Source organism: Patagioenas fasciata, chromosome 5, assembly GCF_037038585.1.
Source record: "Patagioenas fasciata isolate bPatFas1 chromosome 5, bPatFas1.hap1, whole genome shotgun sequence".
Taxonomy (NCBI): Eukaryota; Metazoa; Chordata; class Aves; order Columbiformes; family Columbidae; genus Patagioenas; species Patagioenas fasciata.
Window position 1 is genome coordinate 59,524,280 of NC_092524.1, and position 19,883 is coordinate 59,544,162.

The 19,883-nt window shown below is 37.7% G+C and overlaps 1 protein-coding gene across 6 annotated transcripts in view; it reads left to right on the top strand.

Annotated features, from left to right (window-relative positions):
- The window catches only part of WDR20 (WD repeat domain 20), a 45,317-nt gene that overhangs the window by 20,689 nt on the left and 4,745 nt on the right, over window positions 1-19,883 (top strand). For 2 of the 6 annotated variants that reach the window (XM_065838162.2, XM_065838159.2), the window contains exons 2-3: window positions 6,362-6,544; window positions 11,506-12,783. In XM_065838162.2, coding sequence (XP_065694234.1) covers window positions 6,362-6,544; window positions 11,506-12,783 — 1,461 coding nt within the window. Of the gene's footprint in view, window positions 1-6,361; window positions 6,545-11,505; window positions 17,350-17,403; window positions 19,761-19,883 lie in introns of those variants that run through there. The other 4 variants (XR_010651378.2, XM_071809658.1, XM_065838161.2 and 1 more) reach the window with 4 other exon arrangements.

A 19,883-nucleotide genomic window follows, 5' to 3' on the forward strand; every position in this document is an offset into this window, starting at 1 on the left:
GGAGACTTTCTAGAGAAAGGAAGAGGTACCTTAATGGAAAGTCTTTGAGTCAGTGTGTTAAAAGTAACAGATTCTTTTTCATGCTTGTGACTTGTTTTTGTCCCAGTTTCTTAGTTTTTAGTTTTCAAACTTTGAGTTGTCCAGTGCAACTTTTGTCTCTTTCTCATAGGTTCTCTTGACTTCAGTTAGAGAGGACTAAAGGAAAGTGAACATCTGTGCTTATTTTTAGTGTTAGTTCATACTTGCCCTTATGTTAATTGGCAGCAAATACAGCACTGGTTGTGCCATTGTGAGTGTTGAGCTATTAGTGCTTCAATTCATAGAGTTGAAAGTTCAGCTAAACTTTAAAAGCAAAACTTAATAATTTTCTTGAGGTTTACAAATGTGACTTTAATATAAAGCATGTGCATTGAACGCAGTGTTGCAAAATAGACCTAAAATTTCCATACTGTTAATGGCTTTTCAAGGCTAAGGAGACACTTAAAGCTAGACTGTGTGTACACCCAAAATATCCATTATGCAACTCTTAATGCTGAGCACATCACTCGGCTATGGAAAAAGCATCTCTTATTTAAGAAACTGTCCTTACACTTAACCTACTGTAGTGATATATAAGTAGGTGGACTTTACAAAGGGTGATTGTCTGCTGGCTTTTTATAGGATTCTAAAGAGTATTTGTACTTGTGGGTTTTTTTGTGTTTGTTTTTGTTTGGTTGGTTTGGTTTGTTTTAGTGTTGTGTTGTTTTTCTTTTTTTCTTTTCTTTTTTTTTTTTTTCTGTTTGTAAGTGTTCCCAGAAGCTTTCAAACTAGTTTATAAGTTTTCTGGGGGCTTCTGAAGTGGCCCTGAATGTATGTTCACTTGTACACTACCTGAAAGATATGTGCTGTTGAATGTGAAGAGATCCTAGGACTGATGTGAGTTCTTACCAGACTTTAAACTTTCTCCTGAGCAAGCTAAGGTCATTGATTAGTCAGCACTTTGTTGGGTTACATAAAATTGCATTTGTAGAAGCCAGTTCAGTACTGATTGACCATTGCCCTGTCTTCTGCACTGAAGGGTGTTTTAATTGGGCTGTATAGTCGCAGGGAGTGTTGCCTGGACTTTCTGTTGTCTGTCTTATATAAATTAAATAGAACTTCTGCTCTACATCACTGTTTTTTATAGGGAAAGACAACTGACTTCTTCCTGTAGCTTTCTTCCTGCATGTAGTTAAAGACATAAACCAGACCTGTTAAGTAAGCTGGGAGTGGCCTTATTGCTGCTGCTTTAGTTGATCCTAAGTTTAGCATCTCAGGATTAATTCAGGTTGGAAGGGAGTTCTGAGAGTCTCTAGTCTAACCTCCTGCCTGAAGCAGGGTCAGCTATGAGATCAGACCAGCTTGAAGTAACAGTGAAGTAACTAGAAATTATTCTATTGATAATATATGTTAGCTGGTTTTGGGCTCTGAAAAAAAAAAAATCTGTAAATTTACTCCTTATTTCCAGTGCGAAGTACTGAAACTAGTATTTCTGTCAAAAAGACTTGTCTATAGAAACAATGAATAGAGTTCACCAAAAAATTCTACAAAAGTGCCTTGGATAACTCAGCTTTCCAGCGGTGTTCCTCAGCTTGCTCTGTCCTTTTGCTGCTCTGCAGGAGGCTCTGCAGAGGACACGGAGGAAGGATAAACAAGCTGAAAGGGGCCTCGTGGTTTGGTTTTCCCTGTCCTTGCTAAGCCAATGAGTCCGTCCTGGAAGACCCTGCCCTGTTCACTAGGGGACACTGTAAGGCAAAGTGCTGCAGCACGGCTTACCTTGCCTCTTTTTTTTCAGCTGGGGTTTAAAGAGCATCTGTGAAGTTCAATACAGTTCACTTAGTAATAATTCTAAGAGTTGATTTCCCCTGTTACCTGTATAGCATTGTAACAAGCACAGCTTTCTCAAATTGTTCTGTTTATAGACCAGGGACCATTAAATCCCTGGACAGCAAGGTATTGAAGAGATACCAAGCTACAGGTTGTAAGTTGTGAATTCCAGAAATGCTGAGGAAATTATTTTCAAAAGTATAATCTTTTGGTTATTTGTGTCTTCTCTTTTATTTTGAGCTGAAGCTCTACATACATAGCTGATCTGTAATCTGCTGTTCAAGATCAATTCACTACCTGGACATGAGAGATTTTCTTAAGAGGATTTTTGGAAGTAAAACTTGTAATAAATGTTTGCCCTCACAGGCTTAAAGACCTAATATTCTACCTTGATCTCACTTAGCTAGTCTCCTGGCAAATGTGATATTAAATACTATTAAGTATCTAAAAGCAGCATTTTGATGAATACAGTTGAAATATCTAAGACAAATTAATAAATAACTCCTTTACTTTCTGATCTCAGATGTTTTTTAGCTTAGAAGGAAGTGTAGCATCTATGATACATTTCATTCATCGAAAATTTGCAGAAAGCTGCACATTTAAGTTAGGAGAAGATACAGGAAGAAATTGCATCTGTCAAGGAGCGTGATTAAATGCTGACTTCAAGTAATTTGATTCACTGTTTGGGAAATATTAGTATGAAAGCTCTAAGTCTCAGATCAATAGTAAATAAAAAGAATGAATCTTGGGTAGATATTAATCTGGTTTTGACCTTAGAATTACATACAGCTACATAACCAAGGTTATTGATGCCCATCCTAATCAGACATTTCAAACATCACAATCTGAAAGCTTAAATGTTTGTTTCAGACTGAGGTAACTGATTTCTTTTTTTCCCATCTTCTTCCTAGTGTTTATGTGCTTAAAGCTGTCGTTAAGATACTCAATTTGACTTGACTGCATTTAAGCTGGAAGTCATGATTCAGGGTGAATGGGCAACTTCTACACTGTTAATTTTAATTTTTTTTTTTCCTTACCCCAGCACAGTGGGAGTAATTTTGCTAAAATATTGTGCTGTGAGAGTTAACTAAATGGGGCTAGGAAGTCCCCAGACAGTTACATAGTTCCTGTTGTATATCTAGAGTATGAATTCATCACAAAGAACTAAATGGCAAAGTTGGTCAATTTTTCTTCTTCTCTGGAATGTTTTAATCTATTCAAAGACAGGACTTGGAAGCTGTTGATGCTCAAGGCACACCAATTTTGTTCAGTTGCATTACTGACTTCAGACAGGTGTGGTATGAGATTCCTCTTGTTCTTGTTGCCTGATAATCATTATTCCTTGTTCCTTTGCCCAAGGGGTACTTGAAATACTACTGTAGTTTGGAAGGAACAGACTTCTGATGCAGGTATCAGTTGGCTGAGGTGCCAGTGCCAGAGTCTCGATTAGCTAAGTAGTACTTCAGCGGCTTGCCCAGATTTTTGTTTGAAGGGTGGATGATATTGATTCTTTACCTTGCGTTAGATGCCCCAACCTTCTTTCAGTCATGATTACAAAATGTTGGTCTTATTTTGAATCATTCACAATGGAATATGTTTCTCAAGGTGGACAGACTGGAATAGTGCAGAGTGTTTTTTCATAATAAAATCTTAAAGGAATTGGGACAAGAAGCATACAAATAGCTTGCTGCCAGCTCAAGCAGGGGTGAGGGTGCCTGATCCTGTGCTTTTAACCTTCATGTTTGGTAATACTTAATTGCAAGATCTTTCTGTTCTCTTTCAAAGTACATCACCATTCCTCTGAGAAGGGGGCAGTTCAGATCACCTTGTTCAGTAAATAGTGTCATATCATAGGATTTGACAGTTGTGGACTTGGATCTAATGTAAAAGCTCTTTTCTGAAAATCAAATCTTCCACAAAACAGCTATAGCAAATGTACTTAGTGGTGAGCTAATGAAATATTGAGTCCCAGGCGTGGCTGAATTTTATGAGTAAGCGCTTTTCTTGTTCTTACCCAAATCTAGTAGCAACCCTTAACTGCACGGAAAGAAGGAAAATGTCTCCTAGTTCTTGTGCTCATTAATTCTACCCTTTTGGTTAAGAGAGATCAAGACCAAAAGATTACTTTTGTGCTTGTAGATTTGACTTTGTCACAATGGGACAGCTATATGATAACTGAGAACACTAGCTACATGTAAATAAAAGGCGATGCATCCCTGTCAGTAGAAGCCTGGTAATTGTGGGTTGAATTGGTTTATTTATACTCCATTTAAGTTCTGACAGATTGTCACTGCCATCTGGCTCCCAGAGAACAGCTAGAACAAGCACAGTGAAGTCTGCACTTAGATTTAATTTATCAGAATTTCACGTCTTGCAAGATCTGTTATCACACAATTTCAGAAGATGGAAACTTCAGTCACACCAAATTTGTCGGACAACAAAAGCCAAAGCTATTGATATAAAACCTCAACCAGACAAAAGAGCAAGATATAGTTCCAGTCTGAAAGTAGCCACCTGTTGATTCTTTGCTACTTAAAAGTACAGTAAGATTGAGGAGAATAACCTGGGAATACCTGTGTTTCCTGCTGACTTGGAGGGTCTCTGGTTCTTTGATCATTCAACAGAATTCAGGCAGAGTTCTGTTTACTTTAAAAGGGATCTTCCTTCTAGAGGTATTGAGTCCTGCTGGAACTTTTGTCCAGAGGACACAGTCTCACGTCTCATAGGTTAACCTTGGTAACTCTGCGTTTGAGGTACGGAGGGCGGCATCTATATGTTTCTGAAGAATGGTCTTCCAGTTAGAAATGCTATGTCAATTTTGAGAGTTACCTCTTGATATCATTGGTTTTGTTGTGATACAGGACAAGGGAATCTTGCATAAGAACTGCATGGCCTCTAGGATTTGAGCTTTCAGCTTCAAATTACGGATTTACATGTGTCTGTGAATGCTCATTGGTAGGCAAATGCCTTATCCTATCATCTCCCAGTAGAGCGAGTAGTCTATTTAAGTTCTCCTTGAAGAGGAATTGCTAATACTTTTTTTTAGCTTATAATGGATCTCTAGGCTCTGGAGAATAACTTTTTAATTTGCTGACTTTAGAAGTTGGAATACATCATCTCATTTTGGAGTTTTCAACTATGTGGCCATACCCATGATTTAGCTGGTTTATAATGTATTCCCCAAAACATAAGTGCAACTTTAATACTTTTGTGTATATATGCTTATCGTGTATATCTTGTAGTTAAATTTGCCTTGGAAATGGCTCACCTGACATGATTCACTGCGTAGCTGGTTATGATTTTCCCCTACTGTCAGGTCTAGTTTCTGTCTGTGTGGCTCCATGCACACCAAGGGTTTGCTGCTCTTTAGACCTCAAAGGTTTAATACACTGGCGCAATTTTTTTAATGTGAAGCTTGTCCTCTTCCTCAAAGTTTTATTTCTTATATTGCTGGCCTGATTTCCTCTGACTAAAAATACTGAAGAAGTAAATATCAAAATCAGAATCTGAGTCCCAAATCACAGCTGCATCTCAGGATTGTGGTATTGTTGAGTATCTGCAGCTTTCTAATTACAGACTCTGAATCTAGTAAATAGGAAGGCTTTTTTTTTATTTAAAAAAAAAAAAAATGTTGAACCTGATGTATGATCTTGCATATTAAATGTGTGGGTTTTAATCTCTGGATGATGAAAGATTAGGTTGTCTGCTCAGAAGTGATATGGGGATAAACATAGGTTACACAACCAAGAACATTTAAAATTGCTTTTCTGTTCCTTTTGATTGTTCTGACACTTTAGTGCTGGATCTTCAGTTGTTTATGTTGAAGTTCCTCAGTTCTGTTACCACTTATTTTGTCTGAGCTATATTTGAATTCTTTGTTCAGTGTGAGAAGCACAATTACTTTGTAGCTTAATAGCTTAAAATGTATTTTATAATCACAGTACCAACATCTTGAGTCAGTGTTCCTAGAAAATGCTCTCCTAGGATCTAGCTGATCATTTTTTTTTATGAGACCAATATTTTGTTTGCCTGTTATAAAAGGATAGGCTTACAGTATAAGAATCGAATGATTGAGAATATGCCATTTGTAGTCCAAAATGGGTTAGATTCAGTAGTGAGAAAGCTGCTCTTACTGGGAAACTAGAAGGGATCTCGTCTCTGTTGATGGAATAACTGCTGGTAGGAGAAGCCTTCTGGGGATAGGTTGGTCTTGAACTCACTGGAGCCTTTGTGTTGCTGAGTGGTTGGTTGTCACTGGTTTGTCCCGTGATGTACTTACAAAGGCTATGGTGGGTATAGTGTTTAGCAAAATTAAAAAACACAAGCATTGCATTATATGAAAAGATAAACCTTTTGACATTATCTTGGTTGTCTTTGATAAATACAAAGCTGCTTTTTAAAGTAGGGTTTTGTGAGTTCATAAATTGTTGCTTAGTATAAACATTATTTGCAAATAGAACTAGTTATGTGCACACATTGTGATAAACTGTCTTAATTCTGTTTGCTCTTTTTGCAGGCTGCAGACTTGAGTAAACCAATAGACAAAAGGATATACAAAGGAACACAACCTACATGCCATGACTTCAATCACTTAACAGCCACAGCAGAAAGTGTGTCTCTTCTAGTGGGCTTCTCTGCAGGCCAGGTCCAACTTATAGACCCTATTAAAAAAGAAACTAGCAAATTATTTAATGAGGAAGTAAGTAGAAATCTTAACACTGTTGCATGCAAATATATTTGTGGTATTAAACATCCTAGATTATTGACGTTTTGCAGATGTCTCTGTTTGCCTATACAGCTTATCATTCAGCCACTACCTTTGTTTTTCAGCTGTTTCATTGGCTTGGCATACCTTGGGATAACATGGAAATTCTATTCATGAAGAAGTCTTTTGGGGGTTAAGATGAAAAATTAGGACTTTCTAGTTTGCGTGATACAGTAACTAGAGTTAATGACAATTAATTGATAGAAAAAAGGTCTACAATTCTAAATGTTGCTGCATATACTCTACAGTCAGTTGTTTCTGTAGCTTCTGGTTCTGAATGAAGAAGAGAACATTTAAGCCCCTATGTAATTAACATAATCTGATGAAAATAGTAAATAAGGTAAAAATACCAATCTTTATAGTCAGGATGTTACAGCAGAAACCGTCTGTATCAAGAATTACTAAAGACTTGCATGGGGAAAACTGGGATATCAAGCTGAATGCTGCATAGGAAAAGCTGAAGACTTATTAGGTCTTCGCTGTGTTATGTTCCTGGAAGAAACTCTCCATCTGCTTTTTGTGCTCCTGTGCAATAAGAAAAGAGAGAAGAGAGTAGTATGGGGGGAACTAATGCCAAGTTACAAGACCACTGGCTCTGATTTTTCTGGTAGTATTGGCATTCTTAGAAGAGTAAGCATCTGGATTCTGTCAAGGAAAGAAATCTGGTAACTGGTATGACTTTAGACAGCATTTTCTGCAGATGATAAGCTATGGGAATTTGGGTAGTTTGCAGGGGTATGTTTAGTTTCTTTGGGTGTGGTGTTTTTTTTTTTTCTGCAGGTGAATTGTGTGGGGATGATAGCAAAGAGCTTTGCAGGTGTCTTTTTTTTTTTTTTTTTAAATTTCAGGTCTGGATAAGAGCTCTGCAGATGAAGCTAAGCCTTGCTCAGCTTTCAAACTGAGCAAGCATATCTTTCCCACCTTAGAGAGATATGTTGCCTTGCTCTGTGCAAAGAAGATTGAAGTATTGTTCTCAATGGAGATATTTTATAATTAGAACTGTCTAATTCCTCCTCAGCTTTCTAAAAGTAGCTACATCTAAATCAGAAGAGGGGTGTTTTTCTTCTTACTTGGCCTTTTTCCCACCTGTTCTCTTTTTCTGCATGTGTTGAGTGGGAAACAGTGCTGGAGTACTCCGTTTGCTAGAAACCTCTAAGTCACTGAAATGTTCATTTTAGCATTGTCCTAACACCCCTCCCCCTGCACTAGCACCCCCCCAAAAACTACAGCCCACCCCAAACCAGAACACCCTAAACTTTGTCACTGGTGCAGCTTCGCCCCTGGGAGTGCTAATGTGCATATGAGTTACTTGTTTAAGTGCAGCTCTGACTGTGTGATAATAGTGTAAGTATTACAAATGACAGCAGAAATACTGTCAATAGCTAGTTTCATATCACAGAGCAGTTCCCACTCTTGTAGATGAACAATAGTTACTTTGAGAAAAACTGCTGAAATACTTATATAAAGATCCAATGCATGTGTACATGCCTTGATGCTGGTTACTGTCAAGTATCTACAGCATAAAGCTGCATTGCAGGCTGAGTAGTTCCTGTGGTAGTTCACAAACCATGGAAACACTGTCTAATGCAAAGTGGCTTCAGTATTGTCTTTTTTCTGTGCTATAACCAGTATTACTTCCCTGCTGGGAATACATCCTTTGACAGTTCAGTGGAGATGATCTGTTTTCCACAAAGCTAACATAAGGATTTGCTCGCTGCTACTAGAACTACCTGCGCAGTAGGCTAGGGTTAAATGACAAACTCTTGTTTCCTACACTGATCTTATCTGCAGTTGCAGTCAATTCTAAAACTTTTCTCTGTTTTTAGTCTGTCAGTTACAATACTGAAGTTTGTCCTGGACTTGTTTGGAAGTTCTGGGTTGTATCTAAAAGCCACTTCAGAGAAACATTAGTGAGCATCGATGTTTGAGCGAGTTCATTTGCTTCAAGATGAAGATGCCTGTTAGGTTTTGAATATATTTAGAGGTTAGATAGCGTTTGAGAATAAACATGTCTTCATAGGCAGAGGGTGATCTAAATGAATACTTGCATCTTTTGACAGATTTAGCACTAGTCCTGGAACAATAGAGGTAATAGAATTCACTGTGTGTCCTATTAGTAATTTGGTGATTCAGGTAGCCCAAGTCTGTTTTGACTATCACCTGTGATAAAGTAATCAGGGTAGCACTTAATCGTGTGTGATGTGTGAAATAACCTGTTATGACACAGAAGGTTATTTTGAAATGAAAATGCAATAGCATTAATGCAGTCTAACTTGTTACTCTTCCCTTTATTTTTTTTTTTTTAATTCTATTGATGTAGAAGACAATAGGGTCTTGAAAGGCTGAGGTGAGTGATCCTATGCAGCTTGTGGCTGTGTGCCTGAATCAGTCTGTATCAGCAGTGCTGTTCCTTCTAGCTGTGTGAGAATTAAATTAGTGATATTTTCTTATTCCCAGAACCATCCAAGTAAACCTCACAGATTCAGTTGTTTCCAGGTGATAGCTGGTTATTCTCAAGCGAATCAATTCAATTATGTTTATTTTTTAATTCTTTTTTTAAAAATAGTATTTAAACAAAATCCTTAGCCTGCATTTTTTTCCTAATCAACTTTTCCTGTACCTATGTTGCCAAAGCACTTTGTCAGACATTAGTGTATATTCCTTGATTGCCTCTTTTTTTTTTCATGCCTTTGTAGCCTTTGATTCTGTCTCTTCAAGCTTGTTCAAAACACGGCTACCAAGATAATCTTACTTGGCTTGTCTTCCTGAGTAGTGACTGAAGTTCCTTCACTTACTATTCTTTCACTAAACTGAACATAAGCTCCTTATCCCAGCTGCTCCACCAGTTTGCTTGATTCTGCATTCAGTCTATTCTTGTGATGCGTTTGCCAGTCAAACTGACTTCAGATCTTGTTTTGTTGTGCTGCAGCATCATGTGAGGCCAGTTGGAAGCTTTTAAAACTTCAGAAAGTCATAACTTCAGAGTTTTTTATCTTCCTGCTGAATTTAAAGCTCTTGGTTGAGAAGGGTATGAGTTGTAGTCGCTTGCTACCTATCAGCTTGAAGTCTTTCTGCATCTTGTCTCTGAGCTGATCTGTTCTCACTGCAGATTGCAATGTTCTGTTTTACTTAAAACCTCCTTGTGGTAAAGATCAGGTTTGCAGGATTTTGGTACAGTTTTTAAGGTCATGTACCCAATATGATTATGGACTTAAAATGCCATTTCTAGTGTAAAAGTTGAGCAACTGCTCTAATGAGTAGAGGTGGTATGTCAGGTTGAGCTGCTTCAGTCGAGCAAGCAAGTATGATAATTTCACTTTGTTGCCATATTAGTGGTAGTTTTGTAAGGAGAAGACTGTTGCCTAAAGCAGGAGCTGATATTCCCTGTCCACATTCCCTTGGTATGTACCAGGTAACTTTCAGTCTAATATTTCTGATATCATCATTACTGAGACATGAATGATGGATATCAATGAACACATGACCAACTATTTTAAATCTTGCAAGAGGGGCTAAGAATATGTTACTTTAAAACTACTGCATTTGATGAAAAAAGTTACATTTCTCAGCTCTCAAGTACAACATGGCTAATTTAACCAATGAGAAATTACAGAAGAGTCTTCCTGGTCTTATGCTGAGGTTGGCAGCAGCAATAGTATGTGCAAAAATATAGCTTACAGTGACAAGGTGCTGCTTTCCAGTGATAGTCATGGGCCTAGAATGGATAATAGTCCATGTATTATCCATTAGTTTGTGGGTGTGGTGGGGTTTTTTGTGATGAAGAGCATAGCAAGATGTTTAGGGGATTTTTTTTGCTGCTTTGTTTTTTTAACGCTTTTGTAACTTGTTCTAGTAGTTCTTTGTATTTGCATTCTTGCCTTTTGTGTAGCTCAGCTCTTCTTTCAGCCTGTAGTTAATCCATACCAAGTACAACTCTTGAATGTGCATGTAAAGAGTTGTCTCCAAGTTGCAGTTCAGTGGTGCCATGGCTGACTTGGTAAGTTTTAGAAGCCCATCAGAACTACGCTAACAAACTCAAGAAGTCAAAGTTAATCTCTTGGCTCTTACAACATTGAAGACATTATGATCAGGAATGTTTGTTTAATACGTCTGTTCATTCTTTTGCAATGATGGACTCTGTTAAAATGTTTTTCTATTAAGGAAGCTACTTAATCAGGTGGTAACTGACAGTATTGACAGGTTCTTGGCTAATGAATGAAAAGTAATTGGAGGGTGGGGATTCCAAGGTGAAGAGTATGTTGTGCCTTCTGAATTTGGTGAACCATGTGTATTTAGCTACTGACTTTCCAGCCCCATGATAACAGGGACACTGTGGATGTAGCTTTTGCTCCCTGAATCAGTAAAAGCTGGTAAAGGCTCCTCATCCTCAAGCCTCCTTTTTTTTTTTTTTTTTTTTTTTCCAGAGAATGGATTTTATTTGCGATTTCAGATGAAACCATAGCCTAAATTTACTGTTGTTGATTTGTAACCTGTGTAGAACAGAGGAGTAACTGCCTTTTTCCCCTTTAGCTCATCTGTGTTTTCTTGATTGTTTCCTTTTCATGCTCTTCAACCTTCACAGTGAAAAATAAACCTAAGAACACTACCTTTAGATTCATAACAACAGATTGGCTTGATTGAAGTGTATTCTTTGTGCAATGTGACTGGACCTTAATAATAACCTTTGGTAGCATGTTGTCTAAAAATAATTTCCTCTTCGCTGCCTGATAAGATGAGAAGTTTTTGCAAATACAGTAACATAGCTCCTTTCTATAAAGCTGAGTTCACCTTGGTTGTGTTGCTCCCCATCCTCCCGAGTAAGCTCAGATTTACAGTTAATAATTAAAACGTTAATTTTCAGACTGTCTGATGTGTATCTTCTTTGTTTTTCACAGAGACTAATAGACAAGTCCAGAGTAACCTGTGTAAAATGGGTACCAGGTTCGGAAAGCCTTTTCCTAGTAGCTCATTCCAGTGGCAATATGTACTTGTATAACGTGGAGCACACTTGTGGTACCACAGCCCCGCACTACCAGCTACTTAAACAAGGAGAAAGTTTTGCAGTTCACACTTGCAAGAGTAAATCCACAAGAAATCCTCTGCTTAAATGGACAGTAGGTGAGGGTGCCCTGAATGAATTTGCCTTTTCCCCAGATGGGAAGTTCTTGGCGTGTGTGAGCCAGGATGGTTTTCTTCGCGTGTTTAACTTTGATTCGGTGGAATTGCATGGTACAATGAAAAGCTACTTTGGAGGACTGCTCTGTGTGTGTTGGAGTCCCGATGGGAAATACATAGTGACAGGTGGAGAGGATGACTTGGTAACAGTTTGGTCTTTCGTGGACTGTCGAGTAATAGCGAGAGGCCACGGACATAAATCGTGGGTCAGCGTTGTCGCGTTTGATCCATATACCACTAGTGTAGAAGAGAGCGACCCGATGGAATTTAGCGGAAGCGATGAGGATTTCCAAGACCTTCATTTTGGCAGAGATCGAGCGAATAGTACACAATCTAGGCTATCCAAAAGGAACTCTACGGACAGTCGTCCAGTAAGTGTTACGTATAGATTTGGGTCAGTAGGCCAGGACACGCAGCTCTGTTTGTGGGATCTCACAGAAGATATCCTCTTCCCCCACCAACCCCTCTCAAGAGCAAGGACACATACAAATGTCATGAATGCCACAAGTCCACCTGCTGGAAGTGGTGGAACTAACCCGGGAAGTAACGGAAACAGTATCACAACACCTGGAAACTCTGTACCCCCTCCTCTTCCACGCTCCAACAGCCTTCCGCACTCCGCAGTCTCAAATGCTGGCAGTAAAAGCAGCGTCATGGATGGTGCCATTGCTTCTGGCGTTAGTAAATTTGCAACCTTATCGCTACACGATCGGAAGGAAAGACACCATGAAAAAGATCACAAGAGAAATCATAGCATGGGACATATATCTAGCAAGAGCAGTGACAAACTGAACCTAGTTACTAAAACCAAAACGGACCCAGCTAAAACTTTGGGAACACCTCTCTGTCCCCGAATGGAAGATGTTCCCTTGTTAGAGCCTCTTATCTGTAAAAAGATAGCACATGAAAGACTGACTGTGTTAATTTTTCTTGAAGACTGTATAGTCACTGCTTGTCAGGAGGGATTTATTTGCACATGGGCAAGGCCTGGTAAAGTGGTAAGTTTTAATCCTTAATGCTGCATCAAAGAACTAGAACTCTGAATAGGTAGTTTTCTTGAAATATAAATGAATGTTGAATATAAAATTTCTTTATGCTTAATGTAAAAAAAAAATCCTCAGAGCCATACTTTTGGATACTGCATGCCATATTTCTGAATGATTTGAAGTGTCTTGGATACAATTATTAAGTATAGTTGCCTTCCAGCAGAAGAAATAAATACTGTGCATCTAAACTATTGATCAGTGTTCTTATACTTAAGCATAACCACAGTATGGTGAAAGCTATTTATGTAAAAATTGAAGTAAAACCTGTCAATCACTAAAATAATTATAATCCTTCTAATTTTTCTACAAAATATGCGCTCCCAATGAGAGTAGCTTATGAAAAGCTGCTGCTTTTAAGTCTAATGAGAAATGTGAGCCTCTGAAAAAATTAAAACCAAAGTGTTTCATTCCTCCATACTTTTCTGTGGTGGCCTGCCATTAATGTCAAACCACTTCCTATGAAAACATCAGCTATTTTATGCACAGATTTTACTGACTGCAGTTTACGCTTTTGAAATTGTGAGTCAGTATTATCAAGGAACTCTTATTTTAGCCAGGTCTGGATTTCTGTATTTGTTAAGTTAGGGAAAATCACGCAAAGCTTTCTTGAAGCTTCAGTGTTACGTCACTCAGTTTTGTTTGGCAATTTGATCATCAACAAGCTCGTGCTTTTTGGTGGCACCTGTTCTATCAGTTGAACCTTCTTTAAAATAGATCACTAATTTTAATTCTTGTTGTTAATGCACTTGAACACAGATAAAACTTTATTTTTTTTCTGTCCAATGTATAGAAGGCTAAGTTTTCAATGAAGCTAAACGTGGTGATTATATTATTAAAAAGTACTTTGTGCTATGATAGCTTTGTTGGCCGGCAACATTTTAAAGGAATAAAGCTATGACAACATTACCAGAGTTGATCTAGCAAAATGGACCATTATTTTTGTGAAAATTTCTGAAAGGGAATGTAGGTTACCACCTAAAGAAATAGTCTGGTAACACCTGAATATTGCCACATTGGACAACCTAAATAAAAATCTGATGTTCATTAGGTAATAACCATTTAGTTCATAAACCTGACTTTCGAAGTGGAGGTACTGTATATATTTATATACCACATCTTCATTGTCATAAGCTTTTAAGTGAAGCTGAATACTTTTTCTTAAAAGTGTTTGTATAATATAGGTTTGTTATTGAATTTGCCACAACACAGAGAGCTATGTCTGCTCTGCATCTTAATGCTTATTTAAAGGTTGAATCTAAAACTAAAACTTGTAAACCCTTTCCTGGGAAGAAAGGAGGAGAGTACTACCTAAAAGTTTTTTTTTGCATGGGAACTACAAATCCAGCAGTAATTTAAGGAGAGGGAAAAAGAAAAGAAAAAGCAAGCACCCCCCAAACACTAACCTATTTAAAATGTTTGTCCTAAGTGAAAATACTAAAGCAGTTACGGCTTCTGTGACTCAGTGCAATTCACATGTCTTATGAATTAACTTTATACGTGCAGTGCCTCAGATTTCTGTTGTGACCTATATTTTCTTTTTGTTCTAAAACCCCTTTGCATACAACTAAACACTACACTGTTAAATTGATTTTCAGTGGCTGAGGTGGGTTTTGTTAGAGTGGGGATAACTTAAATATTTGTGTGTATTGACTTTGATTTGGAATATGACATTTCAAATATTTCAGAGATAAAGTATGCAGTACCAAAAATCAGGATTTATGTATTGGCCAATATGGAAAACTTTAATTACAGGTAAGTAATTTTCATACTGAGTTATCATTTTCAAAATTAATATATTGCACACTGATGTAAATGCCATATTGTTTAGGAAGTATTTAGAAATTTTCAATGAATTTGTTCTTCTGTTTTCACTTGCATTTCTAGTGAGCTCACTCTGCTGGTAAAAACTAAATTTCGGTGACATGTTTACAGGGCTTTGATAGGACAATATTTGTGCCAGAAGGACATTATGAGCATCTTTTTTGTTTATAGGAAAGCACTTAATAATTTTATTTAATGCAAATTGTCAAAGTATAAAACACTCATGGTAATGTGTTTCTTACTGGGTTATATACCATTCATTTCTGTTTCACCAGCTGTTTTATCCTAGGCTATTCCATTACTCTGGGGTTTAAAGCTGCTATTTCTAGTCTTCCTTTTGAAATATGGGTCCCCAAGTGATCTTAAAACTCCGTCACTTTTTTGTCTGCCAACTCTGGAGTGAAAGCCTCTGAGTCTTGCTGGTTTTTTCCATCATTGCCTCAAAAGGCCTTCATTAAATTCATGCCACTGCCAACCTAGAGAAAGGATTGGATGGAAAACTGAAGCAGGCTTGCAGTGTCTAATGGAATTTCCATTGGGCCAGCACTACCTTTGCCTCTCATTTTTAACAGCCCTCAAAAGACACGCTGGATAATTGGACAGTGTATGACAAGTTCTCTTCGCTTTTGTGGCTGGGCTTAGCGGAAAAAAAATCCAGAAATATCTCTTCAGCTGTGATCCTTATGAAATCTTACGGGCTGTACAGTGCTTCGAGTGTCCCGACTGTTTATAAACTTCCCAAATTACTGCTTCGGTGTGTGGATAATCATACCTTGAGCTTCCTCACTGGATCTGCCATCCTTGCATTGCACTTCCCCAGCTCTTTTACCAACTCCCAGTCAGAGTGAGGTGAAGTGAATGGCAAAACTCAATTAGAAACAAGTTGAGTGAGGCTCAGGGTTCGTTAGTTTCAAGTTTTTTTTTCTCTGTGTTAGCCTGTTTCTGTGGAAGAAAGTTCAGGGTGATGAGAAAAATAGCTTGCCTTAACAAGAGTATAAACTTTCTTCTCAACATGGTGACAGTGAGCTGCTGCCTCTCCCCCTTGTCTTTCCCAGGCCCGGAGGGGAAACCCAAATGGCATTATAGAACTGTTGCATGAATCTGAAAACATACAAAAATAATTTTAAGGGAACCAAGGTAAACTTCATGTGCTATCTTTATAGCTACTTCAAACTGAATTACATGACCTGCAGAAGCATTTACATTTAAAAAAAAAAATCCACAAAACCTCTGGAAAACCAAAGTGGGACCTGGATATGCAAACCAAGTTTTCTCGTAACTTAATGATCAGAGAAACTATCTGTGTGATTTCTGTGTTTGACTTTAGAATTAAGTGTTCACCATCTTGTACAGGCACTCCGTTTTATCTAAATGGAAGTTGCCGATGGGTTGTTTCTTTTGTGAGGAGGCTCAAGGTAAGATTGGCCGGCAGTATGAGCAGGTGAAATGGCCGTGTATAACCTAGCAAGATAAACATGCTACCATTTTGTAAAACAAATGCACATGGAATTTATTTATTTGACTTATTGTACAGAAAAACTTAGACTTAAATTATAACATCCTTGAATTTTCTAGTTAACTACAATTGTAGTACAGTATCATGTTTTAGTATGACTTCTGTTTCAGTGAAAGTACTTAAACATTCATGTACTATATTTGAGTGAGATGAGCAGCTATACATACTAATTCTTCCTCAGTGGAAAGGAGCATTTCATCATTACAATTGAAGTTCAATTGCTGGTATTTAAGTACTATCAAATAGATTTCTTTCAACGTGATACGGTATCTGTATAAACTTCAGGGATGATTATCGTAAAACTGAAACACAGCTATATGACTTCAGGTTACCATGCTAAAATTTGAAGCTTTCTGTAATGTGCATAATGGCAAAGTTGCACATAGCATACCCGCATTATCAGGGGGAATTTAAACCTAGTACACTGGTGTGATATTTATAGCAAGGTATGTGTGTGTGCGTGTGTGAGGAGGTGTGACTAGTGGCTCCAGTAAAGCCAGGAGAGATCATAACCCTGTAAAGGCTTTATGATGAGGATGTCTGGATTAGGAAATAACATGACTTTTACTAAACACTTTTTAGAAACCCCGTGTTCTGGATTATCACTTCTTAAAATTTGATTATGTACTTGGAATGACTGTATGTGTCTGCCCCTTTAACAACATAAAGCTACTAAATTAATATTTAAAATGCTGACCTGCTTATGTTACAATAATAAAATTTGTGTCAGTTAATTTACTGTCGATTTACATGTAAAGATTAAACAATTTTTTTCTGCATTTAATGAATTCTGTATACTGGAGTTTGTTCAAGATTGACGTGTTAGGTGATACTGTACAAAATTGTATTGACTACCTTTAGTGAAAATCAAAAGTAAAATTCATATGTATTTCCTTTTTACACTTCCATCTAATTTCTTGACAACTTGAATAAATTTCATAGAGCCTTTCTAACATGAACTTGTTAATTTAACTGTTGCAATAATTAAGCTTTAAGAAGTATTGTTGGTATATTTATAATTTTAAGAAGATCATGTTTGTTTCATACTGCTTATTTTTAGCTGTTCTATTGTCACTGTTACAGCTGAAGAACTTTACTAAATACTTGACATTACAAAATAACTTGCTGGGGTTGTCCTCTGTATACTGATGTTAAATAAAAATGTGTGATTGAACTGTAAATGTAGATAACTTTCAATAGTCCTTTCCACATTTGAGTTTTAATTTATCTTGCAGTCCTTAGGCAGTCTTACGCTATCATACTGTGCTGAACAAATGGCCACAACGAAAGCTGTTAACTTGCCATATTTTAAAATAAGAAGTTGATCGCATCCTGTAACCTGCTCTGAGTAAATGTTTCATTTCATCTCAAGACGATGCATATGTTTTGATGTTTAAATCTTGCTGATAAGGTTGTGTCTCATTATATTTATTTTTTTAGGACTAGAGTAATATGACATAGAATGCTTCATTAAACCACTTATCAAACTTGCTTGAACTCAGATTCAGTGTAACATGGACATGGATGTATCTGGCTTCTCTCTGCCTACCTGTCGAACAGGAGCTGGGGCGGAGCGTTGTGGTTCCTTCTAGGACTCTACAGGAGCTCTTTCCTCCGTGGACCCTGGTGCAGGGAATGTTCTTTGTTCCAGCTCTAGATCTTGGCATTTGCCTAATGAATGCTGAACTCACAGCCCTCAGGACATGGCTCGCTCAGATGATTCAAGTGTTTTCTGTCTAGAGAAGCTGTGGCCAGTCTAGAACTAAACCGGTCTGAACTAGAACCAAACTTGTCTAAAACTGGTTGCAAAATTTATTGGAATCAGTTTAGGCGAAGACTTAAGACGTTGCCCTTCCATCTGGTGGACTAGGAATTGCGTCACCCTCGCAGCAGTGGTTCTGTGCTAACCAGTGAAGGCGCCAAGCAAATGAGACTTGCTCCAGTGTTTCAAAGGCACTTTTGAGAAATTTCGCTGAAAAAGTTAGTTACTTTGGGCCCAGTCCAACTGAAGTAGGACTCTCTTGGTCTCTTAGGCAAAAATACTCTGTAGGCTAAAGCTGAGGGGATTCTTTCTTATGTGAACATGAGAACTTTCTGGTACTTCAGAAGGTATTGATTGACCACTATGGTGGTCTATATATATAACAAGTATGTATGTTTAAGAACAAGTGCCAATGCAGGAACAAAGTGAAATCTGTTCTGAAAGCTGCTGGGAACATCCAGTTATATCAAATGGTGCGAGAACTGGTTGGTCAAACCAGTCTCTCAGCAGTCAGTGTGAGCACAAACACAACCTCCACGAGCTCTGTGGCCATAGAAGATATTTGGGCAAAAGATGTCTGGGAACTTGGACGTGTAATCTTGTTTGTCTTTATTTAATAACATTACACAAGCTTGTCAAGGAAATAACTTGTATGATCGCTTTATTTTCTGGGTTTCAAAGCTGGATTTTAGATAGGGACTGATCCACCTTATCAAATTAATTTCACTCATTCCTTCTCCAGCTGAGATCACACTTCTTTTACCACTAACCCAAATGGGTTGCCTTAAGTCATATGCTTTTCTTTGACGTTCTCCCTGGTTTATCTCAACTTTGTTATTTTCTAATCTGAAAATTTTAAACCTTACACATTTTTGTAGGCTGAGGAAGCTGGAGAAACAACCATTCTAAGCACGTGAGCCTTTGCTGCCTAAATGAAGCTTAAGGTCCCATTGCTCAAGCCAGATCAGGTTTCTGCTTCCCAGCACACAAGCACTTGCATCTTTTTTTTTCTCTTGAACATGCATGTCTTCCAGTTGCCAGTCATATACTAGTCTTGAAGTAATCTTGCCCAATACCCTTAGACAGATTTTTAGGTAGTTTTAGCTGGCAGATTTTCTAGCAGCCTTCAGTTTTCTGTTTGTTGACAATGAGTAGAATGGTGATAAGTGCCTGTGAGGAGAGAAACTCCTTTATCTGCACAGAAGAGAAGCTGCAAGTGAAACCTCCTTGATGCCCCTACAGGCTTTTACAAGATCTGGTGTCCAGTGGTTTAAACATTCCTACTTTCCTGTACCACTGTTAGAACCAATAAAAGAAGGTGTGGGGACAAATGGAAGACTAATAATGTATTTCAGAGTCTGTTTAGGGAATGTGTAGACTGTGTAAAGATAGGTATCTTTGCTGTATCCCCCCAAATCCCATGCAAAATATTTCTCTTCAGTATGTTACGTGAATGTTCAGCAAGCACTTCCCTGAACATTCTCAATTAATATGATGGCTCCGTTAGAGATTAATATCTGATTTAGTGAGTATATGGAGCTCAGAGGCTTATGCTAATAAATGCTGATTCATTTGGATAAGAAACTGTTGGAGACTTTATTCATGCAAATGTTAAAACCAGTTTGGCTGATTTGACTACAGAATTACAAATGTGAAAAATATCATTCTGTTTTAGCATATTATTATTTCTCCAATACTGTATTGGACTGTGGGCTCTTGGCAAGCAAAGGTCTCAGTCCAGGTTACATTTTCAAATTACACCAGGAATATCTCAGTTCTGGACAAGAATAAACAACCCATGGAATATTCCTCAAATAATGAATTCTGATTATTTCATTTACTGGCAATAGCAGAAATGTTTTAACAAATCAGTGCCATTTTTGTATAGGCATTCATTAATTCAACTATTTAAAAAATTGGTTTAATTGCATTAGTGTACACGAACCCTTTTAA